This window comes from Zosterops lateralis (assembly GCF_965231275.1).
Source record: "Zosterops lateralis genome assembly, chromosome: 36".
In the NCBI taxonomy this organism is placed as follows: domain Eukaryota; kingdom Metazoa; phylum Chordata; class Aves; order Passeriformes; family Zosteropidae; genus Zosterops; species Zosterops lateralis.
This window is the reverse complement of record NC_139796.1, coordinates 194,865-221,779: the sequence shown is the minus strand read 5'-3', so window position 1 is coordinate 221,779 and position 26,915 is coordinate 194,865. Positions and strand designations below refer to the sequence as shown.

Genomic DNA, 26,915 nt, shown 5'->3' with positions numbered 1-26,915 from the left:
GGGTGGTCCCAACCCCCCAAAGCCCCCCCGGGCCTCACCAGGACCCCGAAGGCCAAAATCTTGAGGAGACACTCGAGGGAGAAAAGGGACGTGAAAACGTTGTTGAACATCTTGAGGACGTTCTCGTAGGTGTCGGAGGCGTCGTAGAACTGCGGGGACAGAAATGGGTCTGGGGGCGCGGAAATGGGTCTGGGGGGGATGGGGAGGGGTCTGGGGGGGACAGAAATGGGTCTGGGGGGGCGGAAATGGGTCTGGGGGCACAAAAATGGGTCTGGGGGGGCAGAAATGGGTCTGGGGGCGGCGGAAAGGGGTCTGGGGGCACAGAAATGGGTCTGGGGGCACAGAAATGGGTCTGGGGGGGCAGAAATGGGTCTGGGGGGGACAGGGACAAGTCCTGGGGGGGCAGGGATGGGTCTGACCTCCCCCAGACCCCCAAACCCCCCTCCAACCCCCCTAAACCCCCCCGGGACCCCTCCCCACCTTCATCATGAGCACGATGGTGTTGAGGGCGACCATGGCCGTGATGGTGTGACCCCTGACCCTGACCCTGACCCTGACCCTGACCTCCCCCAGACCCCCCAAACCCCCCCAAACCCCCCTCAAACCCCCCCAAACCTGTGATGGGAGCCCCCCAGACCCCCCAAACCCCCTCAAACCCCCCTCAAACCCCCTCAACCCCCCCCAAACCTGTGATGGGAGCCCCCCAGACCCCCCAAACCCCCTCAAACCTCCCCCAGACCCCCTAAACCCCCCTAAACCCCCCTAAAACCCCCTCAAATCTCCCCCAAACCCCCCCAAATCTCCCCCAAACTTCTGCCAGACCCCCCTAAAACCCCCCTGGGACCCCTCCCCACCTTCATCATGAGCACGATGGTGTTGAGGGCGATCATGGCCATGATCGTGTACTCGAAGGGCGGCGACACCACGAACTGCCACATCCGGTACTGGAAACTCTGGCGGTTCTGGGGCATGTGCCGGGTCAGGGGCTTGGCGCTGATGGCAAAGTCGATGCAGGCCCGCTGCAAATTGGGGAGGGGGTCAGAGATGGGTCTGGGGGCACAGAAATGGGTCTGGGGGGGACTGGGGGGGGTCTAGGGGGGATAGAAATGGGTCTGGGAGGCACAGAAATGGGTCTGGGGGGGACAGGGACAAGTGCCAGGGGTGGGGATGAGTGACAAGGGGCACAGAAATGGGTCTGGGGGGGACAGAAATGGGTCTGGGGGGGACAGGGATAACTCCCAGGGGACAGGGACAGGTCACAGAGGGTGGGGACAGGTCCCAGGGGGGATAGAAATGGGTCTGGGGGGACAGAAATGGGTCTGGGGGGGACAGGGACAAGTCCCAGAGAGACAGAGATGGGTCTAGGGGGCACAGAAATGGGTCTGGGGGGACAGAAATGGGTCTGGGGGGGATAGAAATGGGTCTGGGGGGATAGAAATGGGTCTGGGGGGGATAGAAATGGGTCTGGGGGGACAGAAATGGGTCTGGGGGCATGTGCTGGGTCAGGGGCTTGGCGCTGATGGCAAAGTCGATGCAGGCCCGCTGCAAATTGGGGAGGGGGTCAGAAATGGGTCTGGGGGGTCAGACATGGGTCTGGGGGGGACTGGGGGGGGTCTAGGGGGGATAGAAATGGGTCTGGGGGGGACAGAAATGGGTCTGGGGGGGACAGGGACAAGTGCCAGGGGTGGGGATGAGTGACAAGGGGCACAGAAATGGGTCTGGGGGGGACAGAAATGGGTCTGGGGGGGACAGGGATAACTCCCAGGGGACAGGGACAGGTCACAGAGGGTGGGGACAGGTCCCAGGGGGGATAGAAATGGGTCTGGGGGGACAGAAATGGGTCTGGGGGGGACAGGGACAAGTGCCAGGGGTGGGGATGAGTGACAAGGGGCACAGAAATGGGTCTGGGGGGACAGAAATGGGTCTGGGGGGACAGAAATGGGTCTAGGGGGGATAGAAATGGGTCTGGGGGGACAGAAATGGGTCTGGGGGGACAGGGACAACTCCCGGGGGGGACACAAAGGAATCAGGGGGGAGAATCAGGAAAAAGGGGAAAAATCAGGAATAAAAAAATCAAGTACAGGGGAAAAATCAGGAACAGGGGAAAAATCAGGAAAAAAATCAAGAGCAGGAGAAAAATCAGGAAAAAAAAAATCATGAAAAAGGGAAAAAAATCAAGAAAAAAAAATCAGGAAAAAGGGAAAAAATCAGGAATAAAAAAATCAGGAAAAAGGGGGAAAAATCAGGAAAAAAAAAAGCTAAAAACCAGCACCAGTGCAGACCCCACCTCGTTTTTCTCCAGGCTGTACTCCTCCATCATCTTGTCCCCCTGCTCCTGGAAGGTGATGATGATCAAGGCCACGAAGATGTTGACGAAGAAGAAAGGGAAGACCACGAAATAAACCACGTAGAAAATGGACATTTCCATCCTGTACCCGGGGCTGGGCCCCTGGTTTTCATATGTGGCGTCCACAGAGTGCTTCAAAACCCTAAAAATAAAAATATATTTTAAAAATATATATATAAAAATATATATAAAAATATGTAAATATATTTAATATATGAATATATATATTTATATAAATACATATAGAAATATATATAAATATATATAAAATATAAAAATATATTTAATATATATATTTATATATATTTATATAAATATATATATATAAATATATATAAAATATATAAATGTATTTAATATATAAATATATATATTTTTATATATATATATAAAGATATATAAAATATATATAAATATATAAAAATAGATAAATATATTTAATATATAAATATATATATTTATATAAATATATATAAAATATATATATATATATAAAAATATATATAAATAAATATAAAAAATATAAAAATATATAAATATATAAAAATATATTTAATATATAAAAATATATATTTATATAAATAAATATTAAAAAATATAAAAATATATGAATATATATAAATATATTTAATATATAAATAAATATATTTAATATATAAAAATATATATTTATATAAATAAATATTAAAAAATATAAAAATATATAAAAATATATAAATATATATAAATATATATAAATATATTTAATATATAAATAAATATATTTATATAAATATATATAAAAAATATATAAAAAAAACACAACACAAAGAGACGGGCTGGGGGGGTTTCCTTCTGAGCCCCCCGCCCAAAAAAAAAATTTTAAAAATCCTTATTTAATTTAATAATTTAATTTAATTTTGAATCCTTACTGGGGCCAGCCCTCCCCGGTGGAGACGGTGAAGAGCGTGAGCAGAGCCCAGAGAACGTTGTCGTAGTGAAATTCGTATTTTTTCCATTCCCTTTTCTGGGCCTTGACCTCGTTGTCCTTCTCGTAGACCAGGTACTCGCCCCTGGGGAGGGGGACGGGGAAAGTGGGGAGGGGTCTCCTCTCCTCTCTCTTTTCCAGGGATTAGAACCCCCTGGATTATCCCAGTGATGGGAAAACTGGAATTGTCCCCTGGGTGGGACCCCTCCCCAAATTATCCCAGTGATGGGAACCCCTGGAATTGTCCCCATGGTGGGACCCCCCCCCAAATTATCCCCATTAATTATCCCTGTGATGGGATCCCCCCCCCAAATTATCCCCACAATGAGACCCCCCAAATTATCCCCCTGGTGGGAACCCCCAAAATTATCCCCATGAATTATCCCAGTGATGGGACCCCCCCCCCAAATTATCCCCATTAATTATCCCCCTCCTGATGGGACCCCCAAAATTATCCCCATGGGAACCCCCCCACCCAAATTCTCTCCACAATGGGGACCCCTGGAATTATCCCCATGGTGGGACCCCTCCCCAAATTATCCCCATGATGGGACCCCCTGGAATTATCCCCATGGTGGGACCCCCCCCAAATTATCGCCACAATGCAACCCCCCTGAATTATCCCCATGATGGGACCCCTCCCCAAATTATCCCCATGATGGGACAACCCTGGAATTATCCCCATGGTGGGACCCCACCCCAAATTATCGCCACAATGGGACCCCCCTGAATTATCCCCATGATGGGACCCCTCCCCAAATTATCCCCATGATGGGACAACCCTGGAATTGTCCCCATGGTGGGACCCCTCCCCAAATTATCCCTGCAATGGGGACCCTTGGAATTATCCCAGTGATGGGACCCCTCCCCAAATATCCCCATTAATTATCTCCCCCTTGATGGGATCCCCAAAATTCTCCCCATTTTTTTTTTTTAACCTGCACAAAATCAAAATTCTCTCCCCATTTTTTTTTTTTTTACCTGCACAAAACCCTCCCCATTTTTTCTTAAAATCCTCCCCATTTTTTTTTTTTTTTTTTTTACCTGCACAAAATCAAAAATCCTCTCCCCATTTTTTTTTTTTTTTTTTTTTTTAATTTTATTTTTTTTTTTACCTGCAATCCTTCTCGAACTCCTTGGACTCGTCGGTGCAGTAGAAGAATTTCCCCTTGAAGAGCTGCACGGCCACCACGGCGAAGATGAACATGAAGAGCATGTAGACGATGAGGATGTTCAGGACGTTCTTCAGCGAGTTCACCACGCAGTCAAACACGGCCTGGAGGGCGGGGAGGGGGCGGCGGTGAGGGCTGGGACCCCCAAAATTGTCCCCATGGATGGGACAAGCCCGAATATCCCAGTGGTGGGATAATCCCAAATTATTTCTGTGATGGGACCCCCAAAATTATCCCCGTGATGGGACAATCCCAAATTATTTCTGTGGTGGGACCCCCAAAATTATCCCCGTGATGGGACAATCCCAAATTATTTCTGTGGTGGGACCCCCTGAAATTGTCCCCAGGGGTGGGACAATCCAGAATTATTTCTGTGGTGGGACCCCCAGAAATATCCCCATGGGTGGGACAAGCCCAAATTATTTTTGTGATGGGACCCCCCCAAAATTATCCCCATGATGGGACCCCCCAAATTCTCCCCCCTTTGGGACCCCCCAAATTCTCCCCCCTTTGGGACCCCCCCAAATTCTCCCCCCACTGGGACCCCCCCAAAATTCTCCTGGGACCCCCCAAATTCCTCCCAGGACCCCCCAAACTCTCCCAGGACTCCCTCAAACCCTCCCAGGAGGCCCCAAATTCCTCTTGAGACCCCCAAATTTCTCCCAGGAGCCCCCAAATCCCTCCTGGGACTCCCTAAATCCTCCCAGGACCCCCAGATTCCTCCCAGGACCCTCCCAAATCCCTCCTGGGACCCCCCAAATCCCTCCTGGGACCCCCCAATTCCTCCCAGGACCCCCCAAACTCTCCCAGGACCCCCCAAACCCTCCCAGGACCCCCCAAATTCTCTCAGGACCCCCCAAATCCTCCCGAAACCCCCCAAATTCCTCCTGGGACTCCCCAAACCCTCCCAGGACCCCCCAAATCTTCCCAGGACCCCCCAAACCCTCCCGAGACCCCCCAAACCCCCCTCCCCGACGCCCACCTTGAGCTTGGGGAGCCTCTTGATGGTTTTGAGGGGCCTGAGGACGCGCAGCACCCGCAGGGATTTGATGGTGTTGATGTCCTTCCCTTTGCTGCTGCCCCTGGGGGGTCGGGGGGCGACATTGGGGGGCGTGAGACCCCCGGCCTGACCCCCCCGAGACCCCCTGAGACCCCCGAGGGGGCTCCCAGACCCTCCTGTCCAGGTTAAACCCCCCAGGTTAAATTAAACCCCCACCCACCTCTTCCCGCTTATTAATTTTTAATTTTTTTTTTTTTTTTTTTTTTTTGGGGGGAGGGGGTTCGAGGACGGGAATTTGGGGAGGGGGCAGCGAGGCACGACCACCAGCACGAGGAGGAGGAGGAGGAGAAGACGAGGACAAAGAGCTGAAGGAATTTACCGTGAGCTGCTCCTGCGGCGCCGGCCCAGGGAGGGAGGGAGGGGAGAGACACGGTCAGAGAGGAGACCCCTCCCCAAATTAACCCACAGGGACCCCCCACCCTGAGAGAGAGGGGGGAGGGGACCGAGGGAAGCTCTGCCCACTCTGGGGATGTGGGAGGGGTTTGTGCAGGGAGGGGGGCGGGGCTTGATGCTTTACTATGGGGATACTCAGGGGTTACTCAGGGGATACTCAGAGGTTACTCCAGGGTTACTCAGAGGATACTCAGGAGATACTCAGGAGATACTCCAGGGATACTCAGGGGATACTCAGGGGTTACTCTGGAGTTACTCTGGAGTTACTCAGGACATATTCAGGGGATACTCAGAGAGTTACTCTGGGGTTACTCAGAGGATACTCAGGGGTTACTCCAGAGTTACTTGGGGGTTACTCAGGGGTTACTCAGACAATCCGCAGGGGATACTCAGGAGATACTCCAGGGATACTCAGGGGATACTCAGGGGTTACTCAGGGGTTACTCAGCGGATACTCCGGGGTTACTCAGAGGATACTCATGGGGTACTTGCAGGATACTCAGAGGATCCTCAGAGAATACTCATGGGTTACTCAGGAGTTACTCAAGGGTTACTCAGGGGTTACTCAGAGGATACTCCAGGGTTACTCAGAGGTTACTCAGGGGTTACTCAGGGGTTACTCAGGGGTTACTCAGGGCTCCCCTCCAGGCCACGCCCACAGGGGACAGTGACGGTGACAGGACGGACACGGGGGGGGGGGAGGGGACACAACGAAAAAACGTCGACAAAGCGACAACAGAGAGCGGGGGAGGGGAGGGGTGGGACCCCCAAAACCCACCTCCAGACCCCCCAGACACCCCCAGACCCCCCAGAGCCCCCAGAGACCCCCCAAACCCTCCCCAAACCCACCCCAGAGACCCCCAGAGACCCCCAGAGCCCCCAGAGCCCCCAGACCCCCCAGAGACCCCCAGAGACCCCCAGAGACCCCCTCAGGGACCCCCAAACCCACCCCAGACTCCCAGAGACCCCCAGACCCCCCCAGAGACCCCCAGACTCCCCCAAAGCCCCCCAGACACCCCAAACCCACCCCAGACCTCGGGGGGCTTCGGGGAGAGACCCCCACCCACCCCATGTCCCCCCCGACCCCTGGATTGTCCCCAAATCCTGAATTGTCCCCCCCAAACCCCCCCGAATTGTCCCCAAACCCCCAAAATTATCCCCAAAAACCCCCCAAATTGTCCCCAAAATCCTCAGGATTGTCCCCAAACTCCCACAAATTGTCCCCAAAACCCCCCCAAATTGTCCCCAAGCCCCCCAAGCCCCCCAAACTGTCCCCAAGCCCCCCAGAACCGTCCCCAAGCCCCCCAGGGGACACTCACGTGAAGGCAAAGGCCACCAGGGCGCCGCTGACCACGATGAAATCCAGAATGTTCCACAGGTCCCGGAAATAGGAGCCTTGGTGGAGCACCAGCCCCAGGTCCACCATCTGGGGGGGGTTTGGGGGGTCAGGGGGGTCTCTGGGGGGGCAGGGGGGTCTCTGGGGGGTCAGGGGGGTCTCTGGGGGGCTCCAGGGGGTCCCCCAGCCCCGGGACCCCTCCCCAGGCTGACCTTGATCACCATCTCGAAGGTGAAGACCCCCGTGAAGACGTAGTCGAAGTAACGCAGGACCTGGGAAAAGGGGAGGGGGCGTGGGTGGGAGGGGTCTGGTGGGGTCAGAGACCCCCTGGGACCACCCAGAGACCCCCAGGACCCTTCAGGACCCCCAGGACCCCTCAAAGACCCCCAGGACCCCCCAAAATCCCCCCAGAGCCCCCCAGAGCCTCACGTTGTTTTGGGGGGCATTGGGCTGGAATTGGGTCAGGGGCAGGAATTGGGTCTGGGGTCTCACATTGTTCCTAGGAGCATTGGGCTGCACGGGGGGCATTGGGGCACTGGGGGTAATTGAGTCTGGGGTCTCACATTGTTCCTGGGCGCATTGGGCTGCACGGGGGGGTGTTTGGGCTGCACAGGGGGCATTGGGGGGATTGGGTCTGGGGTCTCACGTTATTCCTAGGGGCATTGGGCTGCACGGGGGGTGTTTGGGCTGCACGGGAGGGTTGATAATGAATTGGGTCTGGGGTCTCACATTGTTCCTGGGCGCGTTGGGCTGCACGGGGGGTGTTTGGGCTGCACGGGAGGGTGGATAATGAATTGGGTCTGGGGTCTCACATTGTTCCTAGGGGCATTAGGCTGCACGGGGGGTGTTTGGGCTGCACGGGGGGCATTGGGGGAATTGGGTCTGGGGTCTCACATTGTTCCTGGGGGCGTTGGGCTGCACGGGGGGCATTGGGGGAATTGGGTCTGGGGTCTCACATTGTTCCTGGGGGCGTTGGGCTGCACGGGGGGGGTTTGGGCTACCCGGGAGGGTTGATAATGAATTGGGTCTGGGGTCTCACATTGTTCCTAGGGGCGTTGGGCTGCACGGGGGGCATTGGGGGAATTGGGTCTGGGGTCTCACATTGTTCCTAGGCGCGTTGGGCTGCACGGGGGGGGTTTGGGCTGCACGGGAGGGTTGATAATGAATTGGGTCTGGGGTCTCACATTGTTCCTGGGCGCGTTGGGCTGCACGGGGTCCTCGGCCGCCAGCGCGATGCTGCTCATGGCGATCACCATCAGGATGCACATCTCGAAATAGCGCAGGTTGACGATGTAGTGACACAGCCGCCGGAACCTGGGCGGGGGGCGGGGGTGAGGGACCCCCCCCAGGACCCCCCGGGACAACCCAGGACCACCCGGGACCCCCCGGGACAACCCAGGACCCCCCAGGACCCCCCGGGACAACCCAGGACCCCCCGGGACCCCCCGGGACAACCCAGGACCACCCGGGACCCCCCAAACCTCCCCCAGGACACCCTGGGACACCCCAGGACCCCCTGGGACCCCCCAAACCGCCCCCAGGACACCCTGGGACACCCCAGGACCCCCTGGGACCCCCTGGGATTTGCCAGGACCCCCCAGGACCCCCCCGGGATTCCCCAGACCCCCCTGAGACCCCCCAGGCCTCCCGTGAAGCCCCCAGGACTTTCCAAGGACCACCCCTGAGCCTCTCCAGGACCCCCCAGGACCCCCTCACCCTCCCCGGGATTCACCAGGACCCCCCAGGACCCCTCAGGATTCTCTGGAATTCACTGGGACCCCCCCCGGACCCCCCAGGACCCCCCCCAGACCCCCCAGGACCTCCTCGAGCCTCCCCAAGACCCCCTCGGGATTCTCCGGGACCCCACTTGGGACACCCCGGGACCCCCTGGGATTTCTCGGGATCTCCCCAGGCCCCCCGGACCCTCCCAGACCCCCCAGGAGCCCCCCACCCTCCCCGGGATTCACCAGGACCCCCCCCCCAGGACCCCCCCGAGCCTCTCTGGACCCCCCAGACCCCCCAGGACCCTCCTATGACCCCTCAGAATCCCCCCAGGACCCTCCAGGCCTCTTTGGGAGCCCCTTGGGACCCCCCCAGACCCCCCCAGGCCCCCCCAGGACCCCCAGGCCCCTCCCCAGCTCACGGGTTGGTGGTGGACAGGATGAACATGGAGCTGTAGGGACCCCCCAGAACCCCCCAGAGCCCCTCCAGGACCCCCCAGGACTCCCCAGGACCCCCTAGAGCCCCCCAGGACCCCCTAAACCTCCCCCGAAACACCCCAAACCTCCCCCAGGACCCTCCAGGAGCCCCCAAACCCCTCAGAATCTCCCCCAAACCCCCTCAGAATCCCCCCCAGCCCCCCCCCAGGACCCCCCAGGACCCCCCAGGACCCCCCAGACCCCCCCAGGACCCCCCAGGACCCCCCAGGACCCCCAGGCCCCCTCCCCAGCTCACGGGTTGGTGGTGGACAGGATGAACATGGAGCTGTAGGGAACCATCGGTTTGGGGCCGTTCTCGTCCTGCCCTTCCTCCTCCTCCTTCTTCTCCTCCTCCTCCTCCTTGCGGGCCGGGGGCGGCTCGGGGTTGGCGTTCCTGTTCACTGGGGGGGGGGCGTGGGCTCAGGGACCCCCTGCCTGGGGAGCCCCCGGGGTGGGCAGAGCACCGAGACCCCCCCCAGATACCCTAAACCCACCCCAGACCCCCCTAAACCCCCTCAAACCTCCCCCAGACCCCTTCAAATCTCCCCCAGACCCCCTCAAACCTCCCCCAGACCCCCCCCCTCAGACCCCCCAAACCCCCCCCCGGCGTGGGCAGAGCACCGAGACCCCCCCCCAGATCCCCTAAACCCACCCCAGACCCCTCCAAACCCCCCAAACCTCCCCCAGACCCCCCAAACCTTCCTAAACCACCCCCAAACATCCCTAAACCCCCTCAAACCTCCCCCAGACCCCTCAACCCCTCCCCAGACCTCTTCCAGACCCCCCCAAACCTCCCTCAAACCTCCCCCAGACCCCCCCAAACTTCCCCCATACCCCTTCAAATCTCCCCCAGACCCCTCAAATCTCCCCCAAACCTCCCCCAAACCCCCCCAAACCTCCCCTAAACCCCCCAAACCTCCTCCAAACCCCCCCAGACCGCCCAAATCTCCCTCAGACCCCCCAAACACCCCTCTAAACCTCCCCCAGACCCCCCTAAACCCCCTCAAACTTCCCCCACACCCCCTAAACCCCCCAAGCCCCCTCAAACCTCCCCCCAAATCTCCCCCTGACTCCCCAAACCTCCCCCAGACCCCCCCAAACCTCACCCAGACCCCCCCAGACCCCCCCAAACCTCCCCCAGACCCCTCAAACGCCCCCCAAACCCCCCCCAAATCACCCCAAAACCCCCCTAGCCCCCCCACCTTGCACCAGGGCGTTGCCCAAACCCCCCCAGACCTCCCAAACCCCCCCAAACCCCCCCAGCCCCCCCACCTTGCACCAGGGCGTTGCTGGGGGGCGCGGGCAGGGGGGCGGCGGGGGGCGGGATTTCCACCGCCGTGTGCTCGGGTTTGTTGGGGGGTCCCGGGTTCGAGACCCCCCCCCCCAGGCTGTTCTCGGGGGGGTGGTTGGGCATTTGGGTCGGGGGTCTCCGAGGGGGCCCCGCGGCGGTGCCCAGGGGGGCGTGGTGGTTCCCCAGGGCGGTGGTCGCGGAGGGGAGGGGAGGGGGCTCGGCCGTGGCCAGTTTGTTGTTGTTCCTCATGTTGTCGATGTCCTCGGCCACGGGGGGCGCCGGGTCCCGACCCCGGCCCGGCTCCTGCTGGATGGGCCGGGTGGTCGACAGGGTCGGGCCCGGGGGGGCCGGGGGCGGCTGGGGGTCCCTGGGGGGGGGGGGAGAAAAGAGGGTGGGGGGCTCAGAAAGGACCCCCCCAGGTACCCAAAAAAAACAGCTCTGGGAGGGTCGTGACAAATTGGGGAGGGTCCCACCAGATTTGGGGGGGTCCCACAAACTCCAGGAGGGTCCCCCCAAACCCCTGGGGGTCTCACCACCTCCAGGAGGGTCCCAAAAGCTCCAGGAGGGTTCCAGGAGCTCCAGGAGGGTCCCACCACCCCCAGGACAGTCCCTCCAAACCCTTGGGGGTCTCACCACCTCCAGGAGGGTCCCAAAAGCTCCAGGACCATCCCACCACCCCCAGGACAATCCCCCCAAACCCCCAGGGGTCCCACCAGCTCCAGGACAGTCCCAGGAGCTCCAGGAGGGCCCCAAAAGCTCCAGGAGGGTCCCCCCAAACCCCTGGGGGTCTCACCACCTCCAGGAGGGTCCGACCAGGTTTGGGAGGGTCCCACAAACTCCAGGGGGGTCCCAAAAGCTCCAGGAGGGTCCCACCGAATTTGGGAGGGTCCCATCAGATTTGGGAGGGTCCCACCAGCTCCAGGGGGGTCCCATCAGATTTGGGAGGGTCCCACAAACTCCAGGAGGGTCCCACCAGCCCCAGGACAGTCCCAGGAGCTCCAGGAGGGTCCCACAAACTCCCACCAGCCCCAGGAGGGTCCCACTAGCCCCAGGACAGTCCCCCCAAACCCCCAGGGGTCTCACCACCTCCAGGAGGGTCCCACCAGCCCCAGGAGGGTCCCACCAGGTTTGGGAGCATCCCACAAACTCCAGCCCCGGGACAGTCCCAGGAGCTCCAGGAGGGTCCCAAAAGCTCCAGGAGGGTCCCCCCAAACCCCTGGGGGTCCCACCAGCCCCAAGAGGGTCCCAAGAGCTCCTGGAGGGTCCCCCAGCCCCCCGGGGGTCTCCCCGCCCCTCACCTCCTCCTGCGGTGCCTCCTGTCCCTGTCCTCCCTCCTGTCCCCGTCGTGTCCCTGGGGGGGGTGGCGGTGTCGCCTCCTCCTGTCGCCGTCCCCCTCCCCCTCCCCCCGGGGGGGTCTGGCGGGGTCCCGGTGCCGCGTCCTCCTCTCGGGCCGGGCCCCCTCCTCCCCCTCCTCGGGGGGTCTCCGGTGCCCCCGGTGTCTCCGGTGGTCCCGCTCTGGGGGGTTTGGGGCTGGGGGCGACCCTGGCCCGGCTCGGGGGTCTCGGGCCCGGTGTTGGTGGTGTTGTAGCCCCCTCCCCAGTTTGTGTGTCCTGTCGCTGTAGAATTCTCGCTCCGGGCTGGGGTCTCTGTCCAGGTCCCGGCTGGAGCTGCGGGGGCGGGGGGGCCTGGGGGGGCCCGGGGGGTCTCCGGGGTGGGGCCTGGGGGGGCCCGGGGGGTCTCCGGGGTGGGGCCGGGGGGGGCCCGGGGGGTCTCCGGGGTGGTACCTGGGGGGGAAAGGTGGGAGAGGGGATTAGGAATTAAATGAAAATATTCCACAGAAAAAGAGATGGAATGGATTGGGATGAGGCCTGTAAATTGGAATATTCAATACAAAAATATATAATGGATTGGGACGAGGGGTTGGGGAAAAATGGGAGAGGAAATTAGGAATTAAATTAAAATATTCCATGAAAAAGGGATATGATGGATTGGGATGAGGGGTTGGGGAAAAATGGGAGAGGGGATTGGGAATTAAATTAAAATATTTTATAAAAAAGGGATATAATGGATTGGGACCAGGGGTTGGGGGAAAAGTGGGAGAGGGGATTGGGAATTAAATCGGAATATTCGACGGAAAAAGAGACGGAATGGGTTGGGATGGAATGGGTTGGGACGAGGTGTGTAAATTAAAATATTTAAAAAAAATAATGAATGAATGAATGAATAAACAGATAGATAAATAAATGACAGTAAGATAAATAAATAAATAAATAACGAAGATAAATAAATAAATAATAGAAATAGAGGTGATCAATAAATAAATAAATAATAGATAGATAGATATAATAGAAATAAAAATAACGAATAAATAAAGAAATAATAGATAGATAGATAGACACATAGGTAAATAAATAAATAAATAAGCAATAAATAGATAAATAGATGAATAAATAAATAATAGATAAATAATCAGAATAAATAGATAGATAGATAGATAAATAATAAAAAGCGTAATAGCAAATAAAGCTAAATAAATAAATTAATAATAAATAAATTGATAATAAATAAATAGAATTAAATAAATAAATAAATAAGTAATAAATAGATGAAGAAATAAATTATTAAATTAATTAACGGTATATAGATAAATAAATAATTAAATAGCGTATATAGATATATAAATAAATAAATAGACAGATAAAGAAAGTTCCTCATCCCCCTGCCCATCCACCGAAAAAATAAAATAAAATAAAATAAAATAAAATAAAATAAAAATAAAATAAAATAAAATAAAATAAAATAAAAATAAAATAAAATAAAATAAAATAAAAATAAAATAAAATAAAATAAAAATAAAATAAAAATAAAATAAAAAAATAAAATAAAAATAAAATAAAATAAAAACAAAATAAAATAAAATAAAAATAAAATAAAAATAAAATAAAATAAAAATAAAATAAAATAAAATAAAAATAAAATAAAATAAAAATAAAAATAAAATAAAATAAAATAAAAATAAAAATAAATTTCTCTCTCCATGTACCGCGGCCGCAGCGGCCCCAGGCGGGGGTCTCCATCCCCGGGGGTCTCCCCGGGCCGAGTTTTATTGGTGTTGTTATTCCTGTTCTCCTGCGGATCCACCACCAGGGGCCTGTCCAGGTGCGTTTTCAGGTGCCGCGGGCCCGGGGGGCCCTTCCAGCGCTCGGGGGGCTCCAGGTCGGGGTGCAGGGGGTCCCTGCTGGCCAGGAGGGTCTGTCGCCTCAGCTCGCTGGTGCGCTGCTCCCACACCGAGCGCGCCGCCTTCTGGTTCTTCTGCTGCTCCTTCCTGGGCAGGAATGGGGGGTTTGGGGGGCTGGGATTTTTTTGGGGGGTGGGGAAGGGGGTCTGGGGGTCAGGGGTGTAGGGGGGGATTTTTTTGGGGGGTCTGGAGGGGGAAGGGATTTTTTTTTGGGATCGGAAAGGGGGTCCAGGATTTTTTTGGGGGGTGGAGAGGGGTCTGAGGTGTGGGAAAGGGGAAGGGATTTTTTTGGGGGGGTGGGGAAGAGGGTTCAGGGGTGTGGAGAGGATGGGATTTTTTTGGGGGGGTCTGGAGGGGGAAGGGATTTTTTTTGGGGGGTGGGGAGGGGGGTCTGGGGGTGTGGGGGAGGGATGGGATTTTTTTGGGGGGTCAGAAAGGGGGTCCTGGATTTTTTTGGGGGGTGGAGAGGGATCTGGGGGTGTGGGAAAGGGAAAGGGATTTTTTTGGGGGGTGGGGAGGGGGGGTCTGGGGCTGTGGGATTTTTTTGGGGGGTGGGGAAGGGGGTCTAGGGGTGTGGGGAGGGGGTGGGATTTTTTTGGGGGGTGGGGAAGGGGAAAGGGATTTTTTGGGGGGGGTCTGGAGGAGGAAGGGATTTTTTGGGGGGGGTCCAGAGGGGGGTCTGGGGGTGTGGGGAGGGGATGGGGCAGGATGGGGAGGGGATGGAGGGGTTGGGATGGACCCAGGGACAGTGGACACTACTGGACACCGGACACTGGACACTGGACAGACACTGGACACCGGACACTGGACACTGGACACTACTGGACACTGGACACTGGACACTGGACACTGGACACTGGACACTGGACAGACACTGGACAGACACTGGACAGACACTGGACAGACACTGGACAGACACTGGACACTGGACAGACACTGGACAGACACTGGACAGACACTGGACACTGGACACTGGACACTACTGGACACTGAACACCGGACACCGGACACTACTGGACAGTGGACACCACCGGACACTCACATGGTCACCGACATGTTGGCCGCGGACAGGGGGCTGACCTCGGCCACCTCCTTGGCCTTTTGCAGCGCCAGTTTCTGGTTGGCGGCTTCTTCCTCCTCCTGCTCGTCCTGCGGGACCCCCGAGACCCCCAGAGACCCCTGAGACCCCCCTGAGACCCCTGAGACCCCTGAGACCCCCCAGAGACCCCTGAGACCCCCCTGAAACCCCTGAGACCCCCCTGAGACCCCTGAGACCCCTGAGACCCCCCTGAGACCCCCCAGGGACCCCTGAGACCCCCAGGGACCCCCAGAGACCCCCAGAGACCCCCCCAGAGACCCCTGAGACCCCCCTGAGACCCCTGAGACCCTCAGAGACCCCTGAGACCCCTGAGACCCCCCTGAGACCCCCAGAGACCTCTGAGACCCCTGAGACCCCCCAGAGACCCCTGAGACCCCCAGAGACCCCCAGAGACCCCTGAGACCCCCCAGGGACCCCCCTGAGACCCCTGAGACCCCTGAGACCCCCAGAGACCCCCAGAGACCCCCAGAGACCCCTGAGACCCCCAGGGACCCCCTGAGACCCTCCAGAGCACCCCTGAGACCCCTGAGACCCCTGAGACCCCCCTGAGACCCCTGAGACCCCCCTGAGACCCCCCTGAGACCCCTGAGACCCCCCTGAGACCCCCCTGAGACCCCTGAGACCCCTGAGACCCCCCTGAGACCCCCCTGAGACCCCTGAGACCCCCAGAGACCCCCAGAGACCCCTGAGACCCCCCTGGGACCCCCCTGAGACCCCCCTGAGACCCCCCTGGGACCCCCCTGAGACCCCCCTGAGACCCCTGAGACTCCCCAGAGACCCCTGAGACCCCCAGAGACCCCCAGAGCTGCGTCCAGACCCCCCGAGACCCTCCCCAGACTCTCCCCAGACCTTCCCCAGACCTCCCAAAGCCCCCAGACCCTCCCCAGACCCTCCAAGACCCTCCAAGACCCTCCTGGGACTCTCCAAAGCCCCCAGACCCTCCAAAACCTTCCCAAGACCCTCCAGAACCCCCCAGACCCTCCCAGACCCCTCCAAGACCCTCCTGGGACTCTGAAAAGCCCCCAGACCCTCTCAGACCCTCCAAGACCTTCCCCAAACCCCCCCAGACCCTTCAACAAACCCCCAGAGCCCCCCGGGACCCCCCGAAGCCCCCAGACCCTCCAAGACCTTCCCGAGAGCCCCCCAGAGCCCCTCAGAGACCCCCCAGAGCCACGTCCAGACCCCCCCAGACCCTCTCCAGACCCTCCTGAGACTCTCCAAAGCCCCCAGACCCTCCAAAACCTTTTCCAGAGCCCCCCAGACCCTCCCGGGACCCCCCGAAGCCCCCAGACCCTCCCGGGACTCCCCGAAGCCCCCAGACCCTCCCCAGACCCCCCGGGACCCCCCGAAGCCCCCCGCCCCCGACCTTGGTGAGCTCCTGGGCGTTGGCCAGGTTGTCCACGGCGATGGCCAAGAACACGTTCAGGAGCGTGTCTGGGGAGGGGGCGTCAAGGGAAAAACGGGGGGTCCAGGAGAGACCCCTCCCCACCCAGGACTGCCCTGAGACCCCCCAGGACCCTCCAGGAGCCCCCAGGACCCTTCAGGCCCCTCTGGGACCCCCCAGGACCCCCCAAAACGCCCCCAGGACCCCCCAAAACCCCTCTCAGGCCTCCCCAGGACCCTCCAGGCCTCTCTGGGACCCCCCTGGGACCCCCCAAATCCCCCCCAGACCCTTCCAGGACCCCCCAGGACCCCCTAACCCCCCCCAAAACCCCTCTCAGACCCCCCCAGGAGCCCCCAGGAGCCCCCAAGACCCCCTCCAGGACTCCCCAGGACCCCCCAGGACCCCCCCAGGAGCCCCCAAACCCCCCCAGGACCCCCCAGGACTCCCCAGGACCCCCCAAATCCCTCTCAAACCCCCCCAGGACCCCCGGCCCCCTCCCCAGGATACAGTTCCCGAAGAGGGTGAGCACGATGCCCCAGAGACCCCCAGAGACCCCTGAGACCCCCCCTGAGACCCCTGAGACCCCCAGAGCCCCCAGAAACCCCTCCAGGACCCCCCTGGAGCCCCTCAGGACCCTCAAGACCCCCCCAGGACCCCCCCCAAAACCCCCCCAAGACCCCCAAACTCCCCCAGGACCCCCCAAAACGCCCCCAGGACCCCCCAGGACCCCCCAAATTCCCCCAAAACCCCTCTCAGACTCCCCCAGGACCCCCTAGGGACCCCCAGGACCCCCCAGGACCCCCCAGGCCCCCTCCCCAGGCCCCCGGGCCCCCTCCCCAGGATGCAGTTCCCGAAGAGGGTGAGCACGATGCCCCCCAGGACCCCCCAGGACCCCCCAGGCCCCCCCAGGACCCCCCAGGACCCCCCAGGACCCCTCCCCAGGCCCCCGGGCCCCCTCCCCAGGATGCAGTTCCCGAAGAGGGTGAGCACGATGAAATAAACGGAGAAAACCATCCCGCCCTTGACGCCGCCCTGAGATTTGATCCCGTCGTACATCACGGCGTTCCAGTCCTCGCCCGTCAGGATCTGGGGAGGGGGCGATGGTTCGGGACCCCTCCCCAAAATACCCTCCCCCGGCCCCAGGGCCACCAGATTTTTTTCTTTTTTTAAATTTATATATATATATATTTTTTTAAATTTTTTTTTTTTTTTTTTTTTTTTTTTTTGTGTGGGTTTTTTGGCGTTTATATTTTTGATTTTTTTTCTAAATTTTTATTTTGTTGCGGTTTTTTTGCGTTTATATTTTTAAAAAAATTTTTAAAAAAAATTTATTTTTGGGGGTTTTTTTTGCGTTTATATTTTTAAAGATTTTAAAATTTCTAATTTTATTTTTTTTTTATTTTTATTTGTATTTTTATTTTTTATTTTAATTTTTTTATTTTATTTTTTATTTTTATTTTATTTTTTATTTTTATTTTTATTTTTATTTTTATTTTATTTTCATTTTCATTTTTATTTTTTATTTTTATTTTCATTTTTATTTTTTCTTTTTCTTTTTCTTTTTCTTTTTCTTTTCATTTTTTATTTTTATTTTTATTTTTTATTTCTATTATTATTTTTTTATTTTTATTTTTATTTTCATTTTCATTTTTATTTTTTTTTTTTAATTTCTATTTCTATTTTTATTTTTGTTAGATTTTTTTATGGACTAAAAATCAATTTTTTTTTGTATTTTCAGCAAAAAAACCCCCAGGACCCCCCAGGACCCCCCAGAGACCCCCCAGGACCCCCCGGGACCCCCCAAACCCCCCCAGGCCCCCCCAGGACCCCCCAAACCCCCCAGGACCCCCCAGGACCCCCCGGGACCCCCCAGGACCCCCCAGAGACCCCCCAGGACCCCCCGGGACCCCCCAGGACCCCCCAGAGACCCCCCCAGGACCCCCCGGGACCCCCCAGGACCCCCCAGAGACCCCCCCAGGACCCCCCAGGACCCCCCAAACCCCCCCTGGGACCCCCCAGGACCCCCCGGGACCCCCCAAACGCCCCCTGGGACCCCCCAGGACCCCCCAGGACCCCCCAAACCCCCCCTGGGACCCCCCAGAGACCCCCCAGGACCCCCCAAACCCCCCCTGGGCCCCCCCAGGACCCCCCGGACCCCTCCCCAATTGCCCACCTGGAACACGGTCATTATCGCTGCCGGGAAAGTGTCGAAATTGGTGGGGGGGGTCCCGTCCTCGAAATTGAACCTGGGGGGGGGTTTGGAGGGGGGTGGGAGCCCCAGAGAGAGAGAGAGACCCCTCCCCAAAATTCCCAGTGGGAGCGCCACAGAGACCCCTCCCCACAATTCCTGTTTGGGGTGGGGGGCCCACAGAGAGAGAGACCCCTCCCCAATTCCCATTTATCTCCATTATTTGGGGTGGAGGGCGGCGGTGGGAGCCCCCTCCAGAGCCCACTCTGGGACCCCCAGGACCCCCCAGGACTCCCCCAGGACCCCCAAGACCCCCCAGAGACCCCTCCCCACTCCAGGACCCTCCCAGGACCCCTCAGAACCCCCCAGGACCCCCCCAAGCCCCCCGGGACCCCCGCCCAGGCCGTCACTCACTGTCCCCAGGACCCTCCACGACCCCCAGGACCCCCCAAAACTCCCCCAAGCCCCCCAGGACCCCCGCCCAGGGGGGTCACTCACTGTCCCCAGGGACCCCCAGACCCCCCAGGACCCCCCCAGGACCCCCCAGAGACCCCCCAGGCCCCCCCAGAACCCCCCCCAGGACCCCCCCAAGCCCCCCGGGACCCCCGCCCAGGGGGTCACTCACTGTCCCCAGGACCCCCCAGGCCCCCCCAGAACCCCCCCCAGAACCCCCCCAAGCCCCCCGGGACCCCCGCCCAGGGGGGTCACTCACTGTCCCCCGAAGAGCTGCATCCCCAAGAGGGCGAAGACGACGATGAAGAGGAAGAGGAGGAAGAGGAGGCTGATGATGGATTTCATCGAGTTCAGCAGCGACACCACCAGGTTCCGCAGGGACGCCCAGTACCTGGGGAGGGGGCACATTGGGGGGCGTTTGGGGGGCGTTTGGGGACACTGGGGGGCGTTTGGGGGGCGTTTGGGGGAGTTTGGGGACATTGGGGACATTTGGGGACATCAGGAGACACAAGGGGACACCAGGTTCCGCAGGGACGCCCAGTACCTGGGGGACACATTTGGGGACACTTGGGGACAATTGGGGACATTTGGGGGCGTTTGGGGGGGTTTGGGGACACTTGGGGACACTTGGGAGGCATTTGGGGACATTGGGGACATTTTGGGGGGTGTTGGGGACATTGGGGACATCAGGAGACACCAGGGGACACCAGGGGACGCCTGGGGACATTTGGGGACATTGTGGAACATTTGGGGACATGAGGGACATTGGGGACACTGGGGGGATACTGGGGACACTTGGGGACATTGGGGACACCAGGGGATATTGGGGACATTGAGGACAATTGGGGACATTTAGGGACATTGGGGACACCAGGGGACATTTGGGGACCCCAGGGGACACTTGGGGACACAGGGACTCACTTGGGGACACTGGGGACATTGGGGACATTGGGGACACCAGGGGACAGTGCCGGGCTGGGGGACACCAGGGGACCCCAGGGGACATTTGGGGACACCAGGGGACCCCAGGGGACATTTGGGGACACCAGGGGACCCCAGGGGACATTGGGGACACCCCAGAGGACCCCAGGGGACATTGGGGACACCAGGGGACCCCAGGGGATATTTGGGGACACCAGGGGACCCCAGGGGACATTTGGGGACACCCCAGAGGACCCCAGGGGACATTGGGGACACCAGGGGACCCCAGGGGATATTTGGGGACACCAGGGGACCCCAGGGGACATTGGGGACACACCAGGGGACCCCCCAGGGCACCCCGGGACTCACTTGGTGACTTTGAAGATGCGCAGTAACCTGAGAGCTCGCAGGACGCTGATCCCAAAGGACGTTCCCGGCTTCACCACGGCCCAAATCACCTCGAAGATGCTCCCGATGATCACCTGGGGACGGGGCAGGGGGTGGGTGAGCCTCGGCCGCTGGTCCCGGATCGGTGATCCCAGATCGGTGATCCCGGATCAGTGATCCCATCCCATATCAGTGATCCCATCCCTTCCCATTGATCCCATTGTCCCATTGTCCCATCCCTTCCCATCCCACTGAGCCTCGGCCGCTGATCCCAGATCAGTGATCCCGTATCAGTGATCCCATATCACCGATCCCGTGTCACTGATCCCATCCCACATCACTGATCCCATATCACTGATCCTATACCATCCCACTGATCCCATCCCATTAACCCGTCCCACTGATCCTATATCATCCCATATCAGTGATCCCATATCAGTGATTCCGTGTCACTGATCCCATATCACTGATCCTATACCATCCCACTGATCCTATCCCATCCCATTGATCCCATCCCATATCAGTGATCCCATCCCATTATCCCATATCACTGATCCTGTATCATCCCATATCACTGATCCCATATCAGTGATCCCGTGTCACTGATCCCATATCACTGATCCTATACCATCCCTTCCCATATCACTGATCCCATCTCATTGATCCCATCCCATTATCCCATCCCTTCCCATCCCATATCACTGATCCCATCCCATCCCACTGATCCTATACCATCCCATTTCATCCCGTTATCCCGTCCCATTGATCCCATCCCATATCACTGATCCCATCTCAGTGATCCCGTGTCACTGATCCCATATCACTGATCCTATACCATCCCACTGATCCTATCCCATCCCATTGTCCCTTCCCATATCACTGATCCCATCCCACATCACTGATCCCACCCCATATCACTGATCCCATCCCTTCCCACTGATCCTATCCCATCCCATTGTCCCATCCCATATCACTGATCCCATCCCATTATCCCATATCACTGATCCTGTATCATCCCATATCACTGATCCCATCCCATTAACCCATCCCACTGATCCCATGCACGTCCCATTATCCCATCCCATCCCACTGATCCCATCCCACCTCATCAATCCCATCCCATTAACCCATCCCACTGATCCCGTTATCCCATCCCACTGATCCCATCCCACCCCATCAGTCCCATCCCGTTATCCCGTCCCATTCCCATCTCACAATCCCACCCAACCCCATCTCATCCCATTATCCCACCCCATTCCCATCCCGTTATTCCATCCCATCATCCCGTCCCGTCCCTATCCCATTCCGTCCCATTGATCCTACACCATCTCATCCCATTATCCCACCCCATTCCCATCCCATTGATCCCATCCCATCCCATTAATTAATTAATGAATTAATTAATCCCATTAATCCCATTATCACCCCATTATCCCTTTGGGGCCACTCACGGCACAGTCGAAGGAGGAGTGGGAAATAAGGGCGTGTCCCCATTCCCATCCCACTGATCCCGTTGATCCCATTAATTAATTATTAATTAATTAATCCCATTAATCCCATTATCCCCCTCTAGGATCACTCACGGCACAGTCGAAGCAGTTGAAGGAGGAGTGGGAAATAAGGCCGTGTCCCCTTCCCATTGATCCCATTGATCCCATCCCATCCCATCCCATTAATTAACTAATAAATTAATTAATCCCATTATCCTTTAGGGTCACTCACGGCACAGTCGAAGCAGTTGAAGGAGGAGTGGAAATAAGGGTGTGTCCCCTTCCCATCCCACTGATCCCATTGAACCCATTGATCCCATTGATCCCATTGATCCCATTAATAAATTAATAAATTAATAAATTAATTAATCCCCCGGGGTCACTCACGGCACAGTCGAAGCAGTTGAAGGAGGAGTGGAAATAAGGCCGCGTGCCCAGCCCGTACATCTTTATAAACATTTCGGACATAAAGAGTCCCAAGAAAATGAATTCTGCATAGTCTGGGGAGGGGAGGGGGGACACGGCCGTCAGGGGAGGGGTCCTGGGGGGCGGAAATGGGGCTGGGGGGGACAAGGAGGGGTCCTGGGGGGGACAGGGAGGGGTTTGGGGGGACATAAATGGGTCGGGGGGGGATAGAAATGGGTCTGGAGGGGCAGAAATGGGTCTGGGGGGGGCAAGGAGGGGTCTGGGGGGGATAGAAATGGGCCTGGGGGGGACATAAATGGGTCGGGGGGGGATAGAAATGGGTCTGGAGGGGCAGAAATGGGTCGGGGGAGGGCAGGGAGGGGTCCTGGGGGGGCAGAAATGGGTCTGGGGGGGTCAGAAATGGGTCTGGGGGACAGAAATGGGTCTGGGGGGCACAGGGACAGACCCCAGAGGGGACCAAGGTCCAGAACAAATCCAGATCACTCCAGGGGCTCTCCAGGGGTCTTGGGGGGTCTCTGGGTGTCTCCAGGGGGTCTCTGGGGGGTCTCTGGGGGTATTTGGGGCTCTCTGGGGGTCTCTGGGGAGCTCTGGAGGGGTCTCTGGGGGTCTCTGTAGGTCTTTGGAGGTATTTGGGGTTCTCCAGGGGTCTTGGAGGGTCTTGGGGGTCTCTGGGTGTTTTTGGGAGTCTGGGTGTCTCCAGGGGGTCTCTGGGGGGGGGTTGGGGTGTCTCTGGGGGTCTCTGGGGGTCTCTGGGGGGTCTTGGAGCTCAGGGATGACTCCCCAAGTCCAATATAGGTGATTGTGGTGCCCCAAGAGCAACACAGGGAGATCTGGGGGTCTCTGGGGGTCTTTGGGGGTCCTGGGGACTCTCTGGGGGGGTCTCGGGGGTCCCGGACTCACAGAGGAAGTCGGAAAGCCAGTCGGGCTGGTCGTAGTGGACGATGGCCACGCAGAGGGTGTTGAGGGCTACCAGACTGAGCACGGTCCAGTAGGGGGGCTATGGGGGTCTTGGGGGTCTCTGGGGATCTTGGGGATCTCTGGGTGTCTCCAGGGGGTCTCTGGGAGGTCTTGGGGGGTCTCTGGGAGCTTTGGGGGGTCTCTGAGGCTCTCTGTGGATCTCTGGGGATCTCCAGGGGCTCCAGGAGCCTCCAGTGGGTCTGGGGGGCTCCAGTGGGTCTGGGGTCACTCTGTGGGGCTCCCCCCGGGGTTTTGGGGGTCCCGGGGGTCCCGGACTCACAGAGGAAGTCGGAAAGCCAGTCGGGCTGGTCGTAGTGGACGATGGCCACGCAGAGGGTGTTGAGGGCTACCAGACTGAGCACGGTCCAGTAGAAGGCCTGAGTTTTCACCATCCGCCGGATGTGGAAGCGCATCCGCCGCTCCCGCTTGTGGAAGAAGGTGGAGTTCTCCAGCTTGGCACTTTTGAGGCTGGCGCGGGCAAAGGGGGACCCTGGGGGGACACCCCGGGGTTTGGTGTCACCTTGGGGTGTCACCCGTGTCACCTGTGTCACCTACTGCCCTCCCAAACCATTCCCATGTCACCCACTGCCCTCTAAAAGTGTCCCCGTGTCACCCACTGCCCCCCAAAGTGTCCCCCATTGTCACCCACCCATGGCCGCCATGTCCCTGATGTCCCCAGTGTCCCCCAGGCTGTCCCCTGTGATGTCCCTGGTGTCACCTACCCATGGCCGCCATGTCCCCAGTGTCATCCACCCCTGTCCCCATTGTCCCCAGTGTCACCCCAGTGTCCCCTCAGTGTCACCCACCCATGGCCGCCATGTCCCCCAGGCTGTCCCCATTGTCCCCAATGTCACCCCAGTGTCCCCTCAGTGTCACCCACCCATGGCCGCCATGTCCCCATTGTCACTCCAGGCTGTCCCCATGTCCCCAGTGTCCCCATTGTCCCCACAATGTCCCCAGTGTCCCCATTGTCACCCACCCATGGCCGCCATGTCCCCCAGCTGTCCCCAGTGTCACCCCAGTGTCCCCATTGTCACCTCGGTGTCACCCACCCATGGCCGCCATGTCCCCCAGCTGTCCCCAGTGTCCCCAATGTCCCCATTGTCACCCACCCATGGCCGCCATGTCCCCAGTGTCACCCCAGTGTCACCCCAGTGTCCCCATTGTCACCCACCCATGGCCGCCATGTCCCCCAGCTGTCCCCAGTGTCACTCCAATGTCCCCATTGTCACTCCAGGCTGTCCCCATGTCCCCAGTGTCCCCATTGTCCCCACAATGTCCCCAGTGTCCCCATTGTCACCCACCCATGGCCGCCATGTCCCCATTGTCCCCATTGTCCCCAGTGTCACTCCCATGATGTCCCCATGTCCCCAGTGTCCCCAATGTCACCCCAGGCTGTCCCCAGTGTCCCTGTTGTCACCCACTCATGGCCGCCATGTCCCCCAGCTGTCCCCAATGTCCCCAGTGTCACCCAGGCTGTCCCCAGTGTCCGCAGTGTCACCCCCATGATGTCCCCATTGTCACATCACTGTCCCCAATGTCACCCACCCATGGCTGCCATGTCCCCATTGTCACCCCAGGCTGTCCCCATGTCCCCAGTGTCACCCCAATGTCCCCAATGTCCCCTCGGTGTCACCCACCCATGGCCACCATGTCCCCCAGCTGTCCCCAGTGTCACCCCAGTGTCCCCATTGTCACCCACCCATGGCCGCCATGTCCCCCAGCTGTCCCCAGTGTCACCCCAATGTCCCCAGTGTCCCCATTGTCACCCACCCATGGCCGCCATGTCCCCCAGCTGTCCCCAGTGTCACCCCAATGTCCCCAATGTCCCCGTTGTCACCCACCCATGGCCGCCATGTCCCCCAGCTGTCCCCAGTGTCACCCCAATGTCCCCAATGTCCCCGTTGTCACCCACCCATGGCCGCCATGTCCCCCAGCTGTCCCCAGTGTCACCCCAATGTCCCCAATGTCCCCGTTGTCACCCACCCATGGCCGCCATGTCCCCCAGCTGCTCCTCGCCCTCCTCGGGGCTCAGCAGGTCGGTTTTGCTCCTCTTGCTGGTGGCCCTTCGGAGAGCTCCGGCACGGGGGGGCACGGGGGGCGCCCGTCAGACGGGGAGGGGTCCTCAGGGGTGGGGGGGGTCCCCAGGGGGTCCCCAGGGGGTCCTCAGGGGTGGGGGGGGTCCCCAGGGGGTCCCCAGGGGTGGGGAGGGGTCCCCCGGGGGTCCCCAGGGGGTCCTCAGGGGTGGGGGGGGGTCCCCAGGGGGTCCCCAGGGGTGGGGGGGGGGTCCCCAGGGGGTCCCCAGGGGGTCCTCAGGGGTGGGGGGAGGTCCCTGAGGGGTGGGGAGGGTCTCCAAGGGGGTCCCCAAGGGGTAGGGGGTGTTCCCAAGGTGGGATTGGGGGTCTCGGAGGTGGGGGGGGAGGTTCCCAAGGGTCCCTGAGGGTCTTGGGGGTCTCAGGGGTCAGGGTCCCCGAGGTTGGGGTCGGGGGTCTCAGGGGTCCCCAGGGTTGGGGTCAGGGGTCCCCAGGGTCGGGGAATTGTCCCTGAGGTGGGGAGGGGTCCCCAAGGGGGTCCCTGGGGTCGGGGGTCTTAGGGATCTTGGGGGTCGGGGGTCTCAGGGGTCCTCGGGGTTGGGGTCAGGGGTCTCAAGGGTTGGGAGGGGGGTCCCCGGGGGTCTGGGGGCGTCCCCGAGGGTGGGGTCAGGGGTCTTGGGGGTCTCAGGGGTCTCAAGGGTCTTGGGGGTCGGGGGTCCCCAGGGGTGGGGAGGGTCCCTGAGGCTGGGGAGGGGTCCCCAAGGTGGGTCGGGGGTCCCGGGGGGGGATCAGGAGGGCCCCGAGGGGTGGGGGGTGGGGGGTCCCCAAGGGGGTCCCCGGGGTCTTGGGGGTCCCTGGGGGGTGTGGGAGAGTCCCCGAGGGTGGGGAGGGGTCCCCGGGGGTGGGGAGGGGTCCCGGGGGTCCCGGGGTTGGGCACTCACCATCGAAGGGGCGCCGGGGCTCGGCCTCGGGCTCGTCCTCGGCCAGGATCACCTCTTCTAGGGAAAGGGGGGGCTCAGGGGGCTTGGGGGGGGCTTGGGGGGGGGTCAGGGGGGTCTTCTAGGGAAAAGGGGGGCTCAGGGGGGCTTGGGGGGGGCTTGGGGGGTGTGGGGGGGCTTGGGAGGGGCTTGGGGGGCATCAGGGGGGGTTCAGGAGGGGCTTGGGGGACTCAGGGGGGCTTGGGGGGGTCTTGGGGGGCATCAGGGGGGTTCAGGAGGGGCTGGGGAGGGGGCTCAGGGGGAGCTCAGGGGGGTCTTGGGTGATTTGGGGGGCTTGGGGGGGATCAGGAGGGGCTGGGGAGGGGTCTCAGGGGGCCTCAGGGGGGTCTTCTGAGGGAAAGTGGGGGGCTCGGGGGGGCTTGGGGCGCTTGGGGGGCATTAGGGGGGTTCAGGAGGGGCTGGGGAGGGGGCTCAGGGGGGGCTCAGGGGGGTCTTCTGAGGGAAAGTGGGGGGCTCAGGGGGGGATTGGGGGGCTCAGGGGGGTTCAGGAGGGGCTGGGGAGGGGGCTCAGGGGGGATCAAGGGGGGTCTTGGGGGGCTTGGGGGGGGTCTTGGGGGTGTCTTGAGGGGGATCAAGG

The 26,915-nt window shown here is 58.8% G+C and overlaps 1 protein-coding gene across 1 annotated transcript in view; it reads right to left on the bottom strand.

Moving 5' to 3' along the window:
• Positions 1–26,915, bottom strand: part of CACNA1A (calcium voltage-gated channel subunit alpha1 A) — a gene marked incomplete at its 5' end in the record, with an annotated part of 51,169 nt that overhangs the window by 18,212 nt on the left and 6,042 nt on the right. Inside the window, 23 exon segments of the mRNA XM_083881936.1 lie at positions 39–149; positions 855–1,019; positions 2,288–2,489; positions 3,259–3,399; positions 4,430–4,590; positions 5,469–5,568; positions 7,259–7,365; positions 7,488–7,547; positions 8,460–8,589; positions 9,730–9,874; positions 10,746–11,131; positions 12,063–12,482; positions 13,808–14,089; positions 15,045–15,151; positions 16,468–16,535; positions 17,454–17,571; positions 18,659–18,731; positions 19,386–19,517; positions 20,417–20,529; positions 22,312–22,424; positions 23,588–23,797; positions 25,294–25,383; positions 26,282–26,363. Coding sequence (XP_083738062.1) covers positions 39–149; positions 855–1,019; positions 2,288–2,489; positions 3,259–3,399; positions 4,430–4,590; positions 5,469–5,568; positions 7,259–7,365; positions 7,488–7,547; positions 8,460–8,589; positions 9,730–9,874; positions 10,746–11,131; positions 12,063–12,482; positions 13,808–14,089; positions 15,045–15,151; positions 16,468–16,535; positions 17,454–17,571; positions 18,659–18,731; positions 19,386–19,517; positions 20,417–20,529; positions 22,312–22,424; positions 23,588–23,797; positions 25,294–25,383; positions 26,282–26,363 — 3,516 coding nt within the window.